The following is an 18,174-nucleotide window of genomic DNA, read 5'->3' as shown; positions in this document are numbered from 1 at the left end:
CTTATAAACCGTTTGCAGGAGAGGTGCAGCAGTCATAGGTCGTGTAACATTTGTTCAATGTTGAAGTAGGTCGTGTCCAAGGTTGAGGGACTGATTACCTCATTCTCCTCCTGTTCTTCAAGATTCTCCTTTGTATGGACTGATGAAGCCACTGTGTGGCGAAACGTTTCCTCAATAAAGATACCCAAGAGTTGCACATGTGTCTAATTTATCAACAGGTCAGGTTTATTGGGCGATAATTTGATGGTAACGAATTGTCCCCTGCTTTAAAAACAGGAATTACATTAGCCATCTACCACATATCAGATACTGCACCTGTATGAAGAGATAAATTAAAAATATTAGTTAATGGTTCACAGAGTTCCATTTTGCATTCCTAATGAACCCTTGAAAAAAACTCATCAGGACTCGGCGATTTATTTTGTTTCAGTCGGTCTATTTGTTTCATCATAATTTCGCTAGTGACTGTGATATTACATAATTTATCTTCTTCATGCCCGCTATAAAAATTAATTACTGGTATATATACAGTCTTCCACCACCACCACACTTGAAGGATGATAGTTGCTACAGGCTTGGCTGGTCACCAGCAGTCTGAGCTACTCTCCCAGCTGGCAGCTGCACTGACTACAAACATCCCTGAATACAAGTAATCGCTACACGTCACTACCAGTGCAGTCACCGGGAAAGAGAATCCTCTGTGCAAGCTGCACGTATTCTGAAGATGACTCTCTCCAAGCAAGTAAGTTTATATAGGTACACGTGATGTAAATGATTAGAAAACCGACTAGTTGGAGACAGTTATACAACACTTAAGAATCTATTGAGGAAACGTTTCGCCAGCTCGAGGCTTCTTCAGCCACTGACTAACAAAACGTTTCCTCAGTACAGATTCCCAAGTGTCATTCTTCAACAGGTACACAAGTACAATTATCATACATAGTAACGTGTAAATTACCTAGGATAACCCAAAAAAATGTCATAGTGACTTATTTTCATTGGGATCCTTGTAATATCTTGTTTTTTAAGCCTAGCAGTAAGTTACAGTAGAAATCAATGAGTACCCTTAAAAGCTAAAACAGCTAAGTAACTCTGCTGTGTGTCGAGCTGTATGATCCAAACAGATTTATTGGCCCTTGGTCTAGGGGAATTGAAGCTACCCTACATTTCCCTGAATTGAACCTCTATTTTCCAAGCGTTGTATAACTCTGTAGATTTAGCGTGCCCCCATAAATATAATAACTTCATATACAGTAGTACATTATGTAGATTTAACAAACATGACTCAGTGTAGTCAAATGTTCTGACTTATTTAATTAAATTTGTCCCAAAAATTCAATGGAAATAAACACCTGCTTGGCTTTCTTTGGTTTTACTGTTTTTAACCTGAATAAAAAAATTTGTCATTATGTACTTTTTTTTTTTTTATTATTTCCAAGACCAGAAGTCCATTAACATTTAATAAATAACAACCATCTTATCTTCTGCAAGTGCAAAATATTTATTGTGGAAATTTTTTATATGGGTAATAATAGGAAAAATAAGAATATTGTTTATTTAAATTCTTTTTTAACAAGTGAATGTGCAATTGAATTGGTTATATTTTAAATACAGGATAGAGCCTAGTATAACCTAGACCTGCAGTAAAATTGTTGATTAAGTTATAATGACACCCATTTTGTTTATATCCTCTTACCTTAAAAACTACAGTTAATTATTGATACTGTACCACCAATAAGTCATTTAAGACAAAATGTGTATCCACTGTTTCTGTGACATGGAAAACATGTTATGACCCCTACAGGTGTAGGGGTCCTTATAGCACTTGGAGAATGGGAGGCAATCAGATTTAATCTAAGGAAAAATAGGTTAGCTTCCATTCTTTTAATATAGAGCTGTCTCCCACAGCAAGGTAGAAGGTACAAATCTGAGAAACAAAAATGAAAAAAATTTTTTTTCCACTTACAGGTGTTATAAACATGGGAAAAAACAAACGATCTAAAGGATACTACATACAGTCAGCAAAAAGACAGAAGAAGCATGAAAACTTCCTTGGTCCTGACATGGCAGGATTCATGTGTACGTGCAATGAACATGAGCGGGATTGTGTAAGAGAAGCATATAATGTCCTAAATGAGTTTGCTGATCAAATATATGGAAAAGAAGACTTTACTGGTAAGGATCAAGTGTTGTTATTATGTTTGCTATTAAGTATATAACAAATATTAAGTTCCTGAATTATTGAATTTAAGATACAGTAACAGTATTAGGATTTTTAGTGCACATTAAGTAGCCTATTTGAAGAATAGGGGTTTGAGGTAATCAGTCCCTCAGCCTGGAATCGATGTGTTCAGTCCATCACTCTTGTAGGAAGTACATGTACTTCCTACAGGAGTAATGGACTGAACACATTGATCCCAGGCTGAGGGACTGATTACCTCAAACTACTCCTCTCCTTATACCTTCCTGCTCTGTTTGGGACTGATGAAGCCACTGTGTAGTGAAACGTTTCTTCAATAAAGATTCCCATATGTTGCATAAGTGTCTCAATTGTTCAACTTGTCGGTTTTCAAAACTATTCATCACAAGTAGCCTATTTGGAAAAAAAAATATACACTATTTGAAAATAAATAATTATGTACATATTTCTAAACAATGCATAATTACATTTATTATATGTGCAGTTAAAATTGGCTATTATGTTTGAATAGCCCAAAACATGCACATCATTTTGAGCAGAAGTAAAGCTAAACTAAGGTTTTGTGATACTGTATGCTGTATAATCCTCCGGGTTTAGCGCTTCCCCCTTGATTATAATAATAATAATGTGATACTGTATATTAACTTTACTAATAAAGTAGTACTGTAATAATATTGGTTATAATTTTGTAGTATGTATATGAAACAATTAAAATTCAAACTACTGTACTTTAGGGTCAGTACGTAAAAGTTTGGAATAAAAGTGAATAGGTATTAAACTAACAGTTAAATAAAAGTAAAAAGTTTTAATTTAAAACTACTACACCTTGGTGTACATATGACTTGAAAAGATGTAATGTGGTGTGTAATATAACAAAGATGACTAGTTAACAAAGTTAGCAGCTGAATTTGATGAAAACTTTACAGTGTATTGGATGACCTTGACAGGTTTTGGAGTGCTTGCAATCCAATACTAAAAGTGTAATCTTCATCTAGTTATGATGCTCAGTGTGCTTTGAATGTCTGCAGTAAGATATTTAAACTGTGTTTTGTTTTTCCAAAACTTGGTCAGTGTTGTAAAAGATTCCTACATATATCTTAAAAGTGAAGACATTTAAGATTATAAAAGGATATAAATTAATCAACGATGGGACACAGTGAGCTGAGCTCTGGTTCTGTAGATAAAATGAGACCTTGTTGCAGGGAAACTTTTATTACTGCTACAGCAGTTTGTCCAGGGCTGCACTTAGTCAATTATTCAAGAAACAAAGACACTGTTTTATAAGACAAATGAGCACTATGTTAAGCTCAAGAGAGAGAAGTCATAGAAAGGTCCAAAGTAGCATCAAAGGAAAGGTCTAGGGGTGAGGTAAGGAGAGGTCAGGGTAGTGATGTCAGGTAGGCTAGGAAGAGAGTAGAGATAGGCAACATTTTTAATAAGAGAATTATGGCTGACATAAGCAGTGAGTTCAGCCATTGTCTACATTGCGTGGTTTTGCTCATTAGGCACGTTAAAGTGAATGGTGACCACATCCAGGATTCTGGTGGTGGCCACCATAATGCCAACTGGTTTCTGAAGATAGTTTTCTTTCTCAACCCATCTTCATTTTAGAACGTCAGTTTTTGACATTGTGCTCAATGTCAGTTTTTAAACCTTTACAGTTTTTCTCCAAATCATATTTTCTTTAAGCTAGGTAAATTTATAAATGCTTTTAGTGTCTTTATCATCCATATCATGTTAATGTTACCATACCATCAGCTGATAGGTTAAACTGATTTAGGCTAGGTTACATAAGCCTTTAGAAGCATATTAACCCTTTGACTGTTTTCGACGTATAAATACGTCTTACGAGCTAATGTTTCTGACGTATATATACTCAATAATTCTAGCGGATTCAAATCAAGCGGGAGAAAGCTGGTAGGCCCACATGTGAGAGAATGGGTCTGTGTGGTCAGTGTGCACCACATAAAAAAAATCCTGCAGCACACATTGCGTAATGAGAAAAAAAAAAAAATGATCGGTTTTTTGGAATAAAACGCCAACTTTGAGGTGTATTTTCGTATAGTATTTATCGTTGTATTCGCTTTTTCATGGTCTTAGGTGATAAAATGGAAAACATATTACAGAAATAGAGATGATTTTCATTACTTTGACGATGAAAACGACCTTGAAACTGAGCTCAAAGTAGCGGAAATGTTCGATTTTTACCAATGTTCAGGAGTAAATAAATCACACCACACGTCCAATACACGTCAACTGGGGAGTCTAATATTCTTTCACTAGTGCACTGATATTATTTATACCATTTTTACAATAATGCAGTAGTCTGCATAACAGTAAATTTTGTATTTTTTTGTATGAATAAAAAATCAAAATAGAAAGCAATAATAATATAAGAGGGGCCTAGAGATGTGACTAATGAACAGAGCATGTTATTTTAGTGCCACGAATGTCTACCTTGTTTATTCTGGACCCTATTTTGAAATTGGCATCTTTTTTAGTTTGCGTGAAATTGGCCAAATTGCCAATTTCTGACCACCATATTGGGTAGTCCAAATTAGTAAATGGGAGGTTTCTTGTACTCAGCTGATAGATAAAATGGAGTTCTAAAGAAATAGCTATGAGTTTGGTCAACTGGAACAATGGAATTGGCTGAAAATATGGCTCAAAGTCGGCGAAATCGCCGATAGGCATATGTCGCCGAGACTGCTAACTTCACGGGAGCATAACTCCATGAATTTTCGACCAAATTTCGAACTTTTGGTGTCATTACCATCGGGAAAAGATTCTCTATCATTTCATAAGAAAAAATGATTTTTTCTTTTTTTCAAAAATTGAGCGACATAGAATGACAGTTTCAGAAAGGGGCCTGAAACAGTCAAAGGGTTAACCATGAACAAGTAAATTAGTAACCACATTTCGATGCATCTGTAATTGAGGTGGCCAAGGAACAATAAGAAATATGAAAGTCTGAAGATATGTCACTCTTGGTGCGAGAAAAGACTACCTTACAATGCAGTATATTAAGGTGAATAAGTATGGCAATAAAGATTGATATTTGTATTTGTTATACAGTTTTATAAATCATCATCTTTGAACAAACCGGCAATATCCCACTGAAGCAAGGTGGCCCAAAAAGAAAAACGAAAGTTTCTCTTTTTAACTTTAGTAGTGTATACAAGAGAAGGGGTTATTAGCCTCTTGCTCCCAGCATTTTAGTTGCCTCTTATGAGATGCATGGCTTACGGAGGAGGAATTCTGTTCCAGTCCCACATGGAGATAAGAGTAATTAAACAAGAATAAGAACTAGTACGAAAATAGAAGAAAATCCAGAGAGGTGTGTATATATATGCTTGTACATAAATGTGTAGTGTGACCTAAGTGTAAGTAGAAGTAGCAAGATTTGCCTGAAATCTTGCATGTGCTTTTTTTATACAAACCAGCCGTATCCCACCAAGGCAGGGTGGCCCAAGAAAAAAAACGAAAGTTTTTCTTTTTAAATTTAGTAATTTGTGCAGGAGAAGGGGTACTAGCCCCTTGCTCCCGGCATTTTAGTTGCCTCTTACAACATGCATGGCTTACAGAGGAAGAATTCTGTTCCACTTCCCCATAGAGATAAGAGGAAATAAACAAGAACTAGAAAGAAAGTAGAAGAAAACCCAGAGGGGTGTGTATATATATGCTTGTACATGTATGTGTAATGTGACCTAAGTGTAAGAAGAAGTAGCAAGACATACCTGAAATCTTGCATGTTTAAGAGAAAAAAAAAAAAAAGACACCAGCAATCCTACCATTATGTAAAACAATTACAGGCTTCCATTTTACACTTACTTGCCAGGACGGCAGTACCTCCCTGGGGAGTTGCTGTCTATTAGCCTACTACCTAGGTGTTTTGTAAATACCTGTAGTATATTATAGTTGTGATTTTTAACAGAAATGTTAGGATATTAATAATAAATACGGATAGGCTGTTTTAGCTGATATTGAATTTTTTTTCTTTTTTTTTTTTTTTCAACAAACCGGCCGTATCCCACCAAGGCAGGGTGGCCCAAAAAGAAAAACTAAAGTTTCTCTTTTTAAATTTAGTACATAATTTATACGGGAGAAGGGGTTACTAGCCCCTTGCTCCCGGCATTTTAGTCGCCTCTTACAACACGCATGGCTTACGGAGGAAGAATTCTGTTCCACTTCCCCATGGAGATAAGAGGAAATAAACAAGAACAAGAACTAGAAAGAAAATAGAAGAAAACCCAGAGGGATGTGTATATATACATATATATGCTTGTATACATGCATGTGTAGTGTGACCTAAGTGTAAGTAGAAGTAGCAAGACGTACCTGAAATCTTGCATGTTTACGAGACAGAAAAAAAAAAGGACACCAGCAATCCTACCATCATGTAAAACAATTACAGGCTTCCATTTTACACTTACTTGCCAGGATGGCAGTACCTCCCTGGGGAGTTGCTGTCTATTAGCCTACTACCTAGGTGTTTTATAAATACCTGTAGTATATTATAGTTGTGATTTTTAACAGAAATATTAGGATATTAATAATAAATACGGATAGGCTGTTTTAGCTGATATTGAAATATTTTTATATATTTTTTTTACATGGTTTTGAATGCTTTCAGCTACCATGATATGGAGAGGTGGGAGTTGATTCTTTGAGATAAGGAATTATCTGTTATCACATAAGGGATCATGAGTTGCTCTATTAACTGGTTTCATTTGAAGGGAGTGCAAGTACTGTAATCGTTACGTTTCCATTATTTTTTTGTTACGTGTTTGCTGGACTTGAGCCCTGGAGGTGGGGAGTACAGTGCCTGCATTCTAAAAGAGGGCTGGGGATATTTGCTGTTTGGAGGACCATCTGCACTGTCATATCTGTATGCCTCTGGCAAGTCAGTGATCGTGAATGGTGGTGAAAATGTTTCTTTTTCGGGTTACCTTCTGTCTGTGGAAGATAGCCAGTGTGTTAAAGTATTAAATCCATTTTTTATTTTTTTATAATTTCCCAAAACTTTTGCCTTTCATGGGCTAGTTATCAGTAATACTTGCCCTTTTATGTAGGCACTTTTAGACTGGCTGTTCATCTGTGACACCAGACAAATCTTAAAAGTACACCCACTCTATCTGTTTGTGTGTTTCTGGGAAATATGTTTCAATACTTGTCATTAATAAATGAGATACTGTACCAGCTTCTTTTATTCTATTACAGAAAAAAAACAGGAAGAAGATGGCAATTTGAAAAATATAGAAGATAGTGAGGTAGACTGTACTACAGATCAGAAAACTAATGATACCCAAGAGAAACTGGCAAATGAAAATAGGAAAGAGACTGGAAAACATGAAAATGATCTGAAAACTCAGGGTCCTTCGGATAATAATGCTAGTGACAGCGATGATGATGCACTGGATGTAGAGGCTGCTGTAAAGGTATGTAGTATTTTTTTTTTTTTTTCAACAAGTCGGCCGTCTCCCACCGAGGCAGGGTGACCCAAAACGAAAGAAAATCCCCAAAAAGAAAATACTTTCATCATCATTCAACACTTTCACCTCACACATAATCACTGTTTTTGCAGAGGTGCCCAGAATACAACAGTTTAGAAGTATAGACGTATAAAGATACACAACATATCCCTCCAAACTGCCAATATCCTGAACCCCTCCTTTAAAGTGCAGGCATTGTACTTCCCATTTCGAGGACTCGAGTCCGACTATATGAAAATAACCGGTTTCCCTGAATCCCTTCACTAAATATTACCCTGCTCACACTCCAACAGATCGTCAGGTCCCAAGTACCGTTCGTCTCCATTCACTCCTATCTAACACGCTCACTCACGCTTGCTGGAAGTCCAAGCCCCTTGCCCACAAAACCTCCTTTACCCCCTCTCTCCAACCCTTTCGAGGACGACCCCTACCCCGCCTTCCTTCCCCTATAGATTTATATGCTTTCCATGTCATTCTACTTTGATCCATTCTCTCTAAATGACCAAACCACCTCAACAACCCCTCTTCTGCCCTCTGACTAATACTTTTATTAACTCCACACCTTTTCCTAATTTCCACACACCGAATTTTCTGCATAATATCTACACCACACATTGCCCTTAAACAGGACATCTCCACTGCCTCCAACCGTCTCCTCGCTGCTGCATTTACCACCCAAGCTTCACACCCATATAAGAGTGTTGGTACTACTATACTTTTCTGTGTTTATTATGTCATATTAGATGATTTGTGATAGATAAATAAGCTGTACAGTTGATATTAGTGTCATATTCAAGTATTTTGTTTGTCTCCGGAGTGCAGGAACGGTTTAATGGCTTTTCAATTAATTTAAATGAGGAAAATTTATTTGATATACAAGTAAATTGAGTTATGAGCTAGGTCACGGAATGGATTAAACTCGTAAGTCAAGGTTCCACTTTATTTGGAAGTGATAATAATGTGAGAGCAAAAGTTGAAGGCATTTGGTTGAATAAATGTGTAGCTGATTGTATTTTCATAGTTTAGGCAAGTATAAAGGGGTTGTGAAGAACACACAAAAGTCTGCAGAAATGTTGGTTCATTTATTATGTAAGCTTTTGAAACTAGCTCTCCTAAGTACTGTACTTACAGATAAATTAAATGCCTATTTTTTTTTTTTTTTAATTTTTTTTTTGCCTTTGCAGGCAGATGTATTGGAGCTTCAAAAGAAGAATAAAGATCATAAACACCCAAGAAGATTCCAGCAAGTAAATTGTGGAGCAAAAAACTGCGTGTTTATCCGTACAACATTAGAGGATCCTTTGCCTCTGTCTGTTGCTATAATGGATGACATCATTGAAAATCAAAAACGAAGAACAAAAAGACTGTTACGCATGATTCCTGTTCAGAAAACATGTAAAGCCTTTCATGAGGACATCGAGAAAGCAGTGGAGAAATTGGCGCAATCCTACTTTAAAAAAGAAAGTAAAACTTTCTATGTGGTCATCAAAATTAGAAATAACAATTCTGTAACACGTGAGCAATTAACTACTTCCTTAATAAAAATTATTGAAAATGCAAACTCCAAAAATACACCAGACTTAAAGTATCCAGAAGTTGTTCTTAATGTTGATGTGATCAAAAAAATCTGTTGCCTCAGCTTTTTACCTGAATATTTCACGAAATATGCTAAATATAACTTAGGGATACTAGCAGATAAGACTAAAGAGAGTGTTACTAAAGATGATGAAATATGTAAGGGAAATTTGGAAGAAAAGGAAGCTAATAATTCAGAAGTGCAAAAGCAGGAGCTTCGGAGTACACTGAATGAATCAAAGAATGTGAATGATACGAATGCTGATGCTATGTAAATCATTTAATGTTTATTTTATTCATCACTGCTATAGCATTATTTGAAAACTCATTTAAACTATTAATAAATTTTCTGTGAAGGCTTTTTTAAAAAAACTGCAGTATGCACATCTGAGTTCTAGGGCAGGTACAGCAGAGAGAGAAACAGATTTTTTATACAGGCACCTACACAGTCCAAAAACAGTTAAAAGCTTCATGTAAGATAGATTAGTGTTGAAGGTTTGAATCCAATTGGATAAGACATTCACAAATTATTGCCTGAAACCTCTTCAAGGGGGGCTCCTTGGCATGGTGAAGAGGCTCTTGGTCTGAGGAATTAGACCTGTTGGTCTCCTTCCTCAGACCGAACCTAATTACCCCCCAATCCCCCCTCCCTTATCCCATCCTCCCTTTTTCTTTTCCTCCTCTTCCTCCCCACCCCTCCCTATTACCCTTCCTCTTTTTTTTTTTTTTTCCCCCGTAGGCATGCTAGTTCCTGGGTAGGGGAAAGGGTACTGGGGTCCATCCCATTCCGTTGAGGTTCTTGGCGGTGGTGTAGTTTGCCGTGGAATCTGGATCGCCTGGGGATGTCCCAATCCCTCTCCGGTCTCCCGGGGAGTGGCTTTGGGTATCTTTCGGGTGACGGGTGTATCTCTTGAGGCTGCCTTTTGGATTCCGGGGGTGGTGGCCAAAGGAGGTATGCTTTGTGGCGGATATCCGGCCGCCCTCTCTTTTGTCCACCGAGGTAGCTCGGCAGATGTGAGGTTGCTATCCCGGATTGCTGGTTTACTGGCATGATGGGTAGGGTATGGCACGGGTTCCATGCTGCATCTGCACTACTTGCAGTGCTGAGGTCCTCTTGGGTGAGGAGGGAGATTTCTGGCCCTTTCATTCCTCCTAGGAACTATCCCTCCCCGGTCCCCCCTTTTTTTATTCTTTTTTTTATTTTTATTTTCTTTTTTCTTTTTTTTTTTATCTTAAAAACAAACAGAAAGAAGTAACCTAACCATGGAGTACCCTATCCATGACCCCGCTACCCCCGGGCCCCTTATTGTTACCGCAACCCGTTCTGACCTCGCCTCGTCTTTTGGCCACTCTTCGGACATTCCCAAGGCCCCTGTACCTCTTGCTGGTGCTGTTTCCTCAACCGCTTCAGGTACCGGGGCTTCCACTGACTCCTTCGATTTGTCTGACCTCCGCTCTCCTTTGACTATGCTTCCGGCTTCTCCCTCTACGGTGCGGCGATTTTCGAATCGCCAGCCCGTCCCACGTTGGACCGACTCTGGTCCCACTTCTAAACGTCAACGACAATCTCCTAATGATGTTACTTCGTTACCTTCCCTTTCTACTCGGAAAAGACCGACACATTATGCACCCCCTCTCCACACTCAGTTTCAGACCACACAATGGACTAAATTCTTTACATTAAGACAGACTTCTTCTACTGCCTATCTTTCCGACCATAGTATTGGCAAAGCGCTCCTATGCCACGTTGGTAGAGATATTTCCTTTCATGCTCTTAAGAGTGGTACGCGCATCATCACGGTCCAGAATTCTACTCAAGCTCATGATCTTTCTCTTCTTTCACATATCGATGCTATTCCTATCACTATCAAAAAACATCATTCCCTCAATTCTTGTAGTGGTACTGTTATTCTGCTCCATACCATAGTCCAACAGAATTTCCAGACATGTGGCACTGACATTCTCGAATGGCTGGAACTCCAAGATCTCCCAATTCTCAAGGTAGACACTTATGTTCTTCCTGCCTGCGGGCGAAGACGATACCCTTGCAATGTGGCTCGTTTAACTTTTGACAGCCACGAACTCCCATCCTCTGTTTATGTAGCAGGACATCGGTTACAAGTTCGGAAGGTGATCCCTACACCGCAACAGTGTAGGAATTGCTGGCGATTTGGCCACCCAGCAAAATATTGCAGATCTATAGCTGAATGCCCAGTCTGGGGTGCCGATGACCATTCTAATACGTCTTGCAGTCGAACTCCCTCTTGCCTCAATTGTCATGAGGCTCACCCTTCGCACTCTCGCCGTTGCCAAGTCTACTTAAATGAGCGGGAAATCCATTGCCTCAAAGAGGCAGAAGGTCTCCCTTATGCTATGGCGGTTTCTCATCTCCGCCTCCAAGGGAGACTGCCCCGTGTTTCTTATTCTCGTGTTTCAAAGTGTACCCCCACTTCTGGGGTCACATCATCTGCAGCCTCCTCTGCGGTTGCCAGTCCCATAGTCACTCCTGTATCTAATTCTTTTGCTGTCCTGGGATCAGACGTCCCTACTTCAACTCCTCAGTCTGTCCTCACTTCTTCGTGTCCTCCCTCACAAACCCCGGTATCGACAAGACCTCGTACGACACCTCCTCCCAATCGTCCCTCTACTTCTCAGAGGTCCAAAAAATCTCCTTTACCCCTTCCTTCTCTTCATCCACCTCCACATTTTACCTTCCCGGTCTCTGTACCTGAGTCTTGCCCTTTCACTGGCTCTGTTACAAGTGTGGAGGTTCATCCTCCTCCTCGTACTGTGCCTTCCTCCCCTGTCCTCTCCCACGTTTCTTCCTCTTCTGCCACCTCCCAGGTTTCTGCCTCTTCTGTCCCCTCCCACACTTCTCCAGTTCCCTCCACCCTTTCCCCCCCACCTTGGTACAGTCCATTACAGCTCTGATCTTTACTCAAACTCCTCCTCCTTCCATCTCCAATATTGTCTCCCATACGACGTCTCTGAACTCCGAAACACTTGAAGCAATCTCTGAATATATTGCAGAGACCAAACCATCAATGGACACTGATCCACCCTCTATTCCTTCTCTTTCCTCTTCTCCATCTGCGCAACTCCTTTCTTCACAACGCACCGTTCCTTCGCTACTTGAACGTTTTCCTTTGCCACCGCATGTGGACTTTTCTAACCCCTCTAGTCCATAGGTACCCTTACCTGCGGATTTCAGGTATCTTTATCGTTGCCAATCATGGCCTGTTTACAGTAGAATATTCGTGGCCTCAGGGGTAATCGGGGTGAGCTTTAGATATTGCTCTCCCAGTTTTCCCCTGTTGGTGTTTGCTTACAGGAACCAAAATTACACTCTGTCGTTATCTATCCTATCTCAGGCTATAATTTATTGTATTCTTCAGATCCTTTTCCTGATGGGACCTTTAATGAAAGTGCCCTTCTACGCACTGATATTCCATACCATCAGCTATTTGTTCGTACTTCGCTGCATTACACAACAGCCCGTATCCACTTGCATAGGTAGTATGCACTCTGTTCTTTGTATCTCTCTCCTTCTCGGGCATTATCTATCCCAGATATTGCCTTTCTTGTTACGTCATTACCGCCGTCACTTCTGTTACTTGGCGATTTTAATGCCCATCATTTCCTCTGGAGGGGGGGTCTCACTGTGATTCCCGTGGCATTCAGTTAGAGGCTTTTTTTGCTACCCACCCCCTCCATGTTTTAAATACAAGTACTCACACCCATTTTGATCCTCGGACTCATACTCTCTTACATCGATCTCTCAGTCTGCTCTTCCTCCGCCGCATTAGACTTCACCTGGTCTGTTCTCCTGGATTTACATGACAGCGATCATTTCCCAATCATTCTTACTTCCCCTTCATATTCACCACCTCTTCGTAACCCACGCTGGCAATTTGATCAGGCAAATTGGAACCTTTACTCACAACTAACTGTTTTTAGTGAGGTTCCTTCTTCGTCCTCCATTGATGAGCTTTTACAACTCGTCTCGTCCTCCGTTTTAACCGCAGCTTCTCACTCTATACCCCAAACTTCTGGCAGGCATTCTCAGAAATGTGTGCCTTGGTGGCCTCCTGCTTGTGCTCGTGCGGTATGTTTGAAACGCGCTGATTGAGGCAGGTACCAGTACAATAGAACTACGGAGAGACTTCTTGATTTTAAGCAGAAGCGTGTGATCGCTCGTCGTGTCGTCCGTGACGCTAAACTCGCTGGCGAGATTATGTCTCCACCATCACCTCTGCTTCCTCTGTGAGTGCAGTCTGGAAAAAAGTACAAAAACTGAGTGGTAAATATTCTCCTGACCCGGCTCCTGTTCTGCGGGTTGCTGGTGTTGATATAGCAAACCCACTAGATGTTGCCAATGAAATTGGCAATCATCTGGTCCGTATTTCTCAGGGGCTCCATCTATGCCCCTCGTTTCTTTCCTCAAAGTATGCCAGAGAGTTAGCACCCTTGGACTTTTCTTCTCTCAGAGAAGAACAGTATAAGGTGCCTTTTACACTTCAGGAACTGGAGGCAATGCTCTCAGCTTGCCGATCATCGGCAGCTGGGCTCGACGACATTCATATTCGTATGCTGCAACATTTACATCAGTCAGCCCTTGCAGTCCTATTATGCCTTTTCAATCTTATTTGGTCACAGGGAGTTCTTCCACACCTGTGGAAATCTGCCATTGTTCTCCCTTTCCGCAAACCGGGTACTATGGGACATGAAAGTTAAGACACGTGCAACATCTGGATATCTTTATTGTAGACGTTTCGCCATCCAGTGGCTTTATCAATACAGATTCTAGGACATAATAGGAAGACAGTAGAACTATATACAAAAGATGAGGTAATCAGTCCCTCGGCCTTGGAGTTAGTGTTCACAGCATCGTGGTGGAGGAGAGTCTGGAGCAAAGGCAAGAAGACTGGCGTTTTTATATGCGTCAGTGGAAGGGACGGGCAGCAGACGAGGGCAGTCACTGGTAGGCGGGATTCCCCAGTGGAAGTAGGTCCTTCCCAAAGAGATGGGTTAGTTGTAGCAGACGTGAAGAAGGTCTTGTAGATGTCCTCTGAACCAAGATTCCATGATGTTGCAGTGTCTGAAGCCTCCCACTATTGTCCCATTGCTCTTACCAGTGCAGTTTGCAAAGTGATGGAACGCCTGGTAAATTTATGTTTAGTGTGGTATTTAGAGACACACAACAGTCTCTCCACTCATCAATATGGCTTTCGTTAAGGCCGTTCTACCATAGACCCCTTACTACGCTTGGATACATATGTTCGTAATACCTTTGCGAATAACCACTCAGTTATTGCCATATTTTTTGACCTTGAGAAGGCATATGACACAACTTGGAGGTATAATATTTTGGCCAAAGCCCACTTCTTAGGCCTTCGAGGCAATCTACCATCCTTCCTTAAGAACCTTTTAACTGACAGGCATTTCCGTGTTCAGGTTAATAATGTGCTCTCCCCGGACTTTATCCAAGCTGGTGTCCCCCAGGGATGTGTTCTGAGCACAACACTTTTTCTCCTTGCTATAAATGATTTGGCCTCTAGTCTTCCATCCAATACAGTATTTGGTCATCACTCTATGTTGATGACTTTGCTATTGCATGTGCAGGCGCTGACTGTCACCTCATTACAGTTTCTCTCCAACATGCGGTCAACCGTGTTTCCAATTGGGCCACCACACATGGGTTTAAATTTTCCAGTACCAAAACTCGCCAAATTGCTTTCACTAGATGCTCTGTCATCTCCGATCATCCTTTGTACCTCTATGGCTCCTGTATCCCTGAACGCGATACAGTCAGGTTTCTAGGCCTCCTCTTTGACCGTAGGTTATCCTGGAAACCTCACATTACCTCTTTGAAGGCAACTTGTCACAGCCGGCTGAACCTTCTTAAAACCCTTGCTCATCTTTCATGGGGAGCTGATCGTCGAACTCTCCTTCGCCTACATTCTGCCCTCATTTTATCGAAACTTGATTATGGTGACCAAATCTATTCAGCGGCCTCTCCTGCTACTCTCTCTAGTCTTAACCCCATTCATCACCAAGGATTACGTTTATGCCTTGGTGCTTTTCGCTCTTCCCCTGTTGAGAGCCTCTGTGCAGAAGCGAACGTTCCATCCTTATCCATTCGCCGTGATGCCCATTGCTTCGCTACTATGTACGCTCTCATGAACTCCGCAATCCTTCCATTTATAGAATGGTCACCGATATTAGTAGACATTCTTTATTTGTTCGCCGCCCCTGTTTGCTCCGTCCCTTCTCTCTTCACCTTCATTCGCTCTTGTCTTCTCTTCAATTATCACCTCTCTATGTTCATGTAGCATCTCCCTTTTCCCTACCCCCCTGGGAAGTTCCAGCTGTTCGAGTCTGTTCTTTCTTACTCCCTTGCTCGAAAGCCCAACTGTCTATGGTAGCTTCCCGCTCTCTTTTTCTTGACCACTTCCACTCTCATTCTCATGCCATTGCAGTGTACACAGATGGCTCGAAGTCTTCTGACGGCATAGGATTCGCAGCAGTGTTTCCGGACAGCGTTGTACGAGGGCATTTACTATCTTCGGCTAGTATCTTTACTGCTGAATTGTATGCCATTCTTGCAGCACTCATCCGTATTGCATCTATGCCTGTGTCATCATTTGTGGTTGTCTCAGACTCCCTTAGTGCTTTACAGGCTATACAGAAATTTGATACACCTCACCCCTTAGTCCTCCGTATCCAACTTTGACTACGTCGCATCTCTTCCAAGCATAAAGATATTGTTTTTTGTTGGGTCCCTGGTCATGTTGACGTACAGGGCAATGAACAGGCAGACACTGCTGCGCAGTCAGCAGTACATGACCTACCAGTTTCATATAGAGGTGTTCCATTTACAGTGGACCCCCGCTTAACGATCACCTCCAAATGCGACCAATTATGTAAGTGTATTTATGTAAGTGCGTTTGTACATGTATGTTTGGGGGTCTGAAATGGACTAATCTACTTCACAATATTCCTTATGGGAAAAAATTCGGTCAGTACTGGCACCTGAACATACTACTGGAATGAAAAAAGTTCGTTAACCGGGGGTCCACTGTACGTACTATTTTGCTGCAATAGCTACCCACCTTCACACCCGTTGGCAACAACGTTGGTCTACTCTGCTCAGTAACAAACTTCAATCTATTAAACCGAGTATAGGTTACTGGCCGTCGTCTTGTCACCAGTGTCGAGGTTGGGAGACTACTCTCTCCCGTCTTCGCATTGGCCATACTCGTCTTACTCATGGTTATCTCATGGAGAGGCGCCCTGCTCCTCTCTGAGAATTGTCAGGTTCCATTATCGGTTAGCCACATTCTATTAGACTGCCCACTTTATCAGCGAGCACTCAGAATATACCTCCAATGTCGTCTTCGCTCCGCTGCTCTCTCTTTACCTTCCCTTCTCGCTGATGGACCCACCTTTCATCCAGACTCTCTCACTGACTTTTTGACAACAACTGACTTACTTCACAAACTCTGATGATAGCTTCAGCCCTTTCTACCTCAATCTCTTGCTGCCCTCTATCCCCGCACTATCCCCTGCCCCGCTGTTTTCTGTAACCTGATCATCCCTCCCCCCTTCTACCGCCCAATACTCTCGCTTCCTTCCCTACCCTGCAGCACTGCATAGCCCTTGTGGCTTAGCGCTTCTTTTTTATTATAATAATAATAATCCATGAACCTTGCAGTGCTGTATAACCCTTGTGGTTTAGCGCTTCTTTTTGATTATAATAATTATAATCCATGAACCTTCCCCTAGTTAAAGTACATTTAAAGTTGAGTGGGTGGCACCTTCTTACATTAATAAACAAAATATAAATGAAATGAAAAACTCTTTCTGACAACTCCTTAGAGGACACCTAATGATCTGCTAATTATTTATGCCTGTGGAGAGGTTTTTGTTTCTTGTCATTAATATTTAAAAATCTAAAATGTGGGATATTTTATTAGTGTATTTTGGCACTGTTTTCTATAGTGCTACTGAGCATGGAAGTTACAGTTGTATTAAATGTTGGGTATCACACTGTTTATCTTTAACCTTCTTTTTAATAATACTTTTTCATCTTTACTGGGCAGGTGTACTCTGCCACCTACTTAAAAGAGAAAAAAAAAATCATAGTGTGCTTGTGTGTATGAGAAGAAATAGAAAATAGAAACAAAGGCTTGTATCTTAAGTTGCTGAGACAAATAATGCAAGTCAGTATCCAGTAGTATATTGTGTAACACAGTTCTATACAGTATAATGTTTTTTAAGGTGTTGGGGGAGTGCCTTTATGCCAGCAAATGGCTCTTGTTTAAAGGAATATGAGGGACCTTTCCTTTAGATCAGACCTGATTGCCTTTCAGTCCTCAAGCACTGTATGACCTCTATTGGTTTAGCACTTCTCGTGAAAATAATAAAAATGTACACATTACATCAAATTGACAATGCACATAATTTGTCCCCAAAATCAGATTTTTAAGGAGTTTGGGAGAAAATATTTTTCAGTTTCCCAAAACTACTTGTTTTTAAACATGAAACAGTCAGTCTTTTCATCTTTGTGTAAATAGGTAGGAAGTGCACAGAATCACCAGCAAGGCACACACATTCAAGGATCATTATCCATATAAATGTGCCAAGATCACCAGCCTTATCAATGTGCTAAGATCACCAGCCTTATAAAAAGTGTTTTGAATTACCAGCTATACAGTATGGGCCATACTGGTTTAGTGTTATTGGTTGTCTTGAGTGACATCTCAACTGTCGTATTTGATTATGTGTGAATGATGGTGAAAAGCGTTTCTTTTTTAAGTCACCCTGCCTCGATGAGAGACTGCCGATAAGTTAAAAAAAAAAATAATAATAATACAATAATGTACAAATGCAGTACTGTATCATCAA

General features: G+C 40.4%; 2 protein-coding genes across 2 annotated transcripts; both read left to right on the top strand.

The window, feature by feature from the left end:
- The first annotated feature begins 496 nt into the window (after positions 1 to 496).
- On the top strand, positions 497 to 17,314 carry LOC128690007 (THUMP domain-containing protein 1). Its single transcript, XM_070088651.1, has 4 exons — positions 497 to 742; positions 1,969 to 2,175; positions 7,421 to 7,638; positions 8,877 to 17,314. The coding sequence occupies exons 2-4, from the start codon at positions 1,980 to 1,982 to the stop codon at positions 9,540 to 9,542; spliced, it is 1,080 nt and encodes a 359-aa protein (XP_069944752.1). The 5' UTR covers positions 497 to 742; positions 1,969 to 1,979; the 3' UTR covers positions 9,543 to 17,314.
- LOC138853201 (mucin-3A-like) lies at positions 10,531 to 17,314 on the top strand. The gene is made up of 2 exons (XM_070088650.1): positions 10,531 to 13,996; positions 14,372 to 17,314. The coding sequence occupies exon 1, from the start codon at positions 10,531 to 10,533 to the stop codon at positions 12,196 to 12,198; it is 1,668 nt and encodes a 555-aa protein (XP_069944751.1). The 3' UTR covers positions 12,199 to 13,996; positions 14,372 to 17,314.
- Positions 17,315 to 18,174: the final 860 nt, after the last annotated feature.

This window comes from Cherax quadricarinatus, chromosome 25 (genome assembly GCF_038502225.1).
Source record: "Cherax quadricarinatus isolate ZL_2023a chromosome 25, ASM3850222v1, whole genome shotgun sequence".
In the NCBI taxonomy this organism is placed as follows: Eukaryota; Metazoa; Arthropoda; class Malacostraca; order Decapoda; family Parastacidae; genus Cherax; species Cherax quadricarinatus.
Note: the sequence above shows the minus strand (reverse complement) of the source record. Positions and strands in the feature narration are given on the sequence as shown.

Bases quoted from the DNA above. Each gene is read 5' to 3' on its own strand.
- LOC138853201 (XM_070088650.1), top strand. From the start codon at position 10,531: ATGGAGTACCCTATCCATGACCCCGCTACCCCCGGGCCCCTTATTGTT.
- LOC128690007 (XM_070088651.1), top strand. From the start codon at position 1,980: ATGGGAAAAAACAAACGATCTAAAGGATACTACATACAGTCAGCAAAA. The intron at 2,176-7,420 runs GTAAGGATCAAG...ATTCTATTACAG, and splicing joins TGGAAAAGAAGACTTTACTG to AAAAAAAACAGGAAGAAGAT. The intron at 7,639-8,876 runs GTATGTAGTATT...TTGCCTTTGCAG, and splicing joins ATGTAGAGGCTGCTGTAAAG to GCAGATGTATTGGAGCTTCA.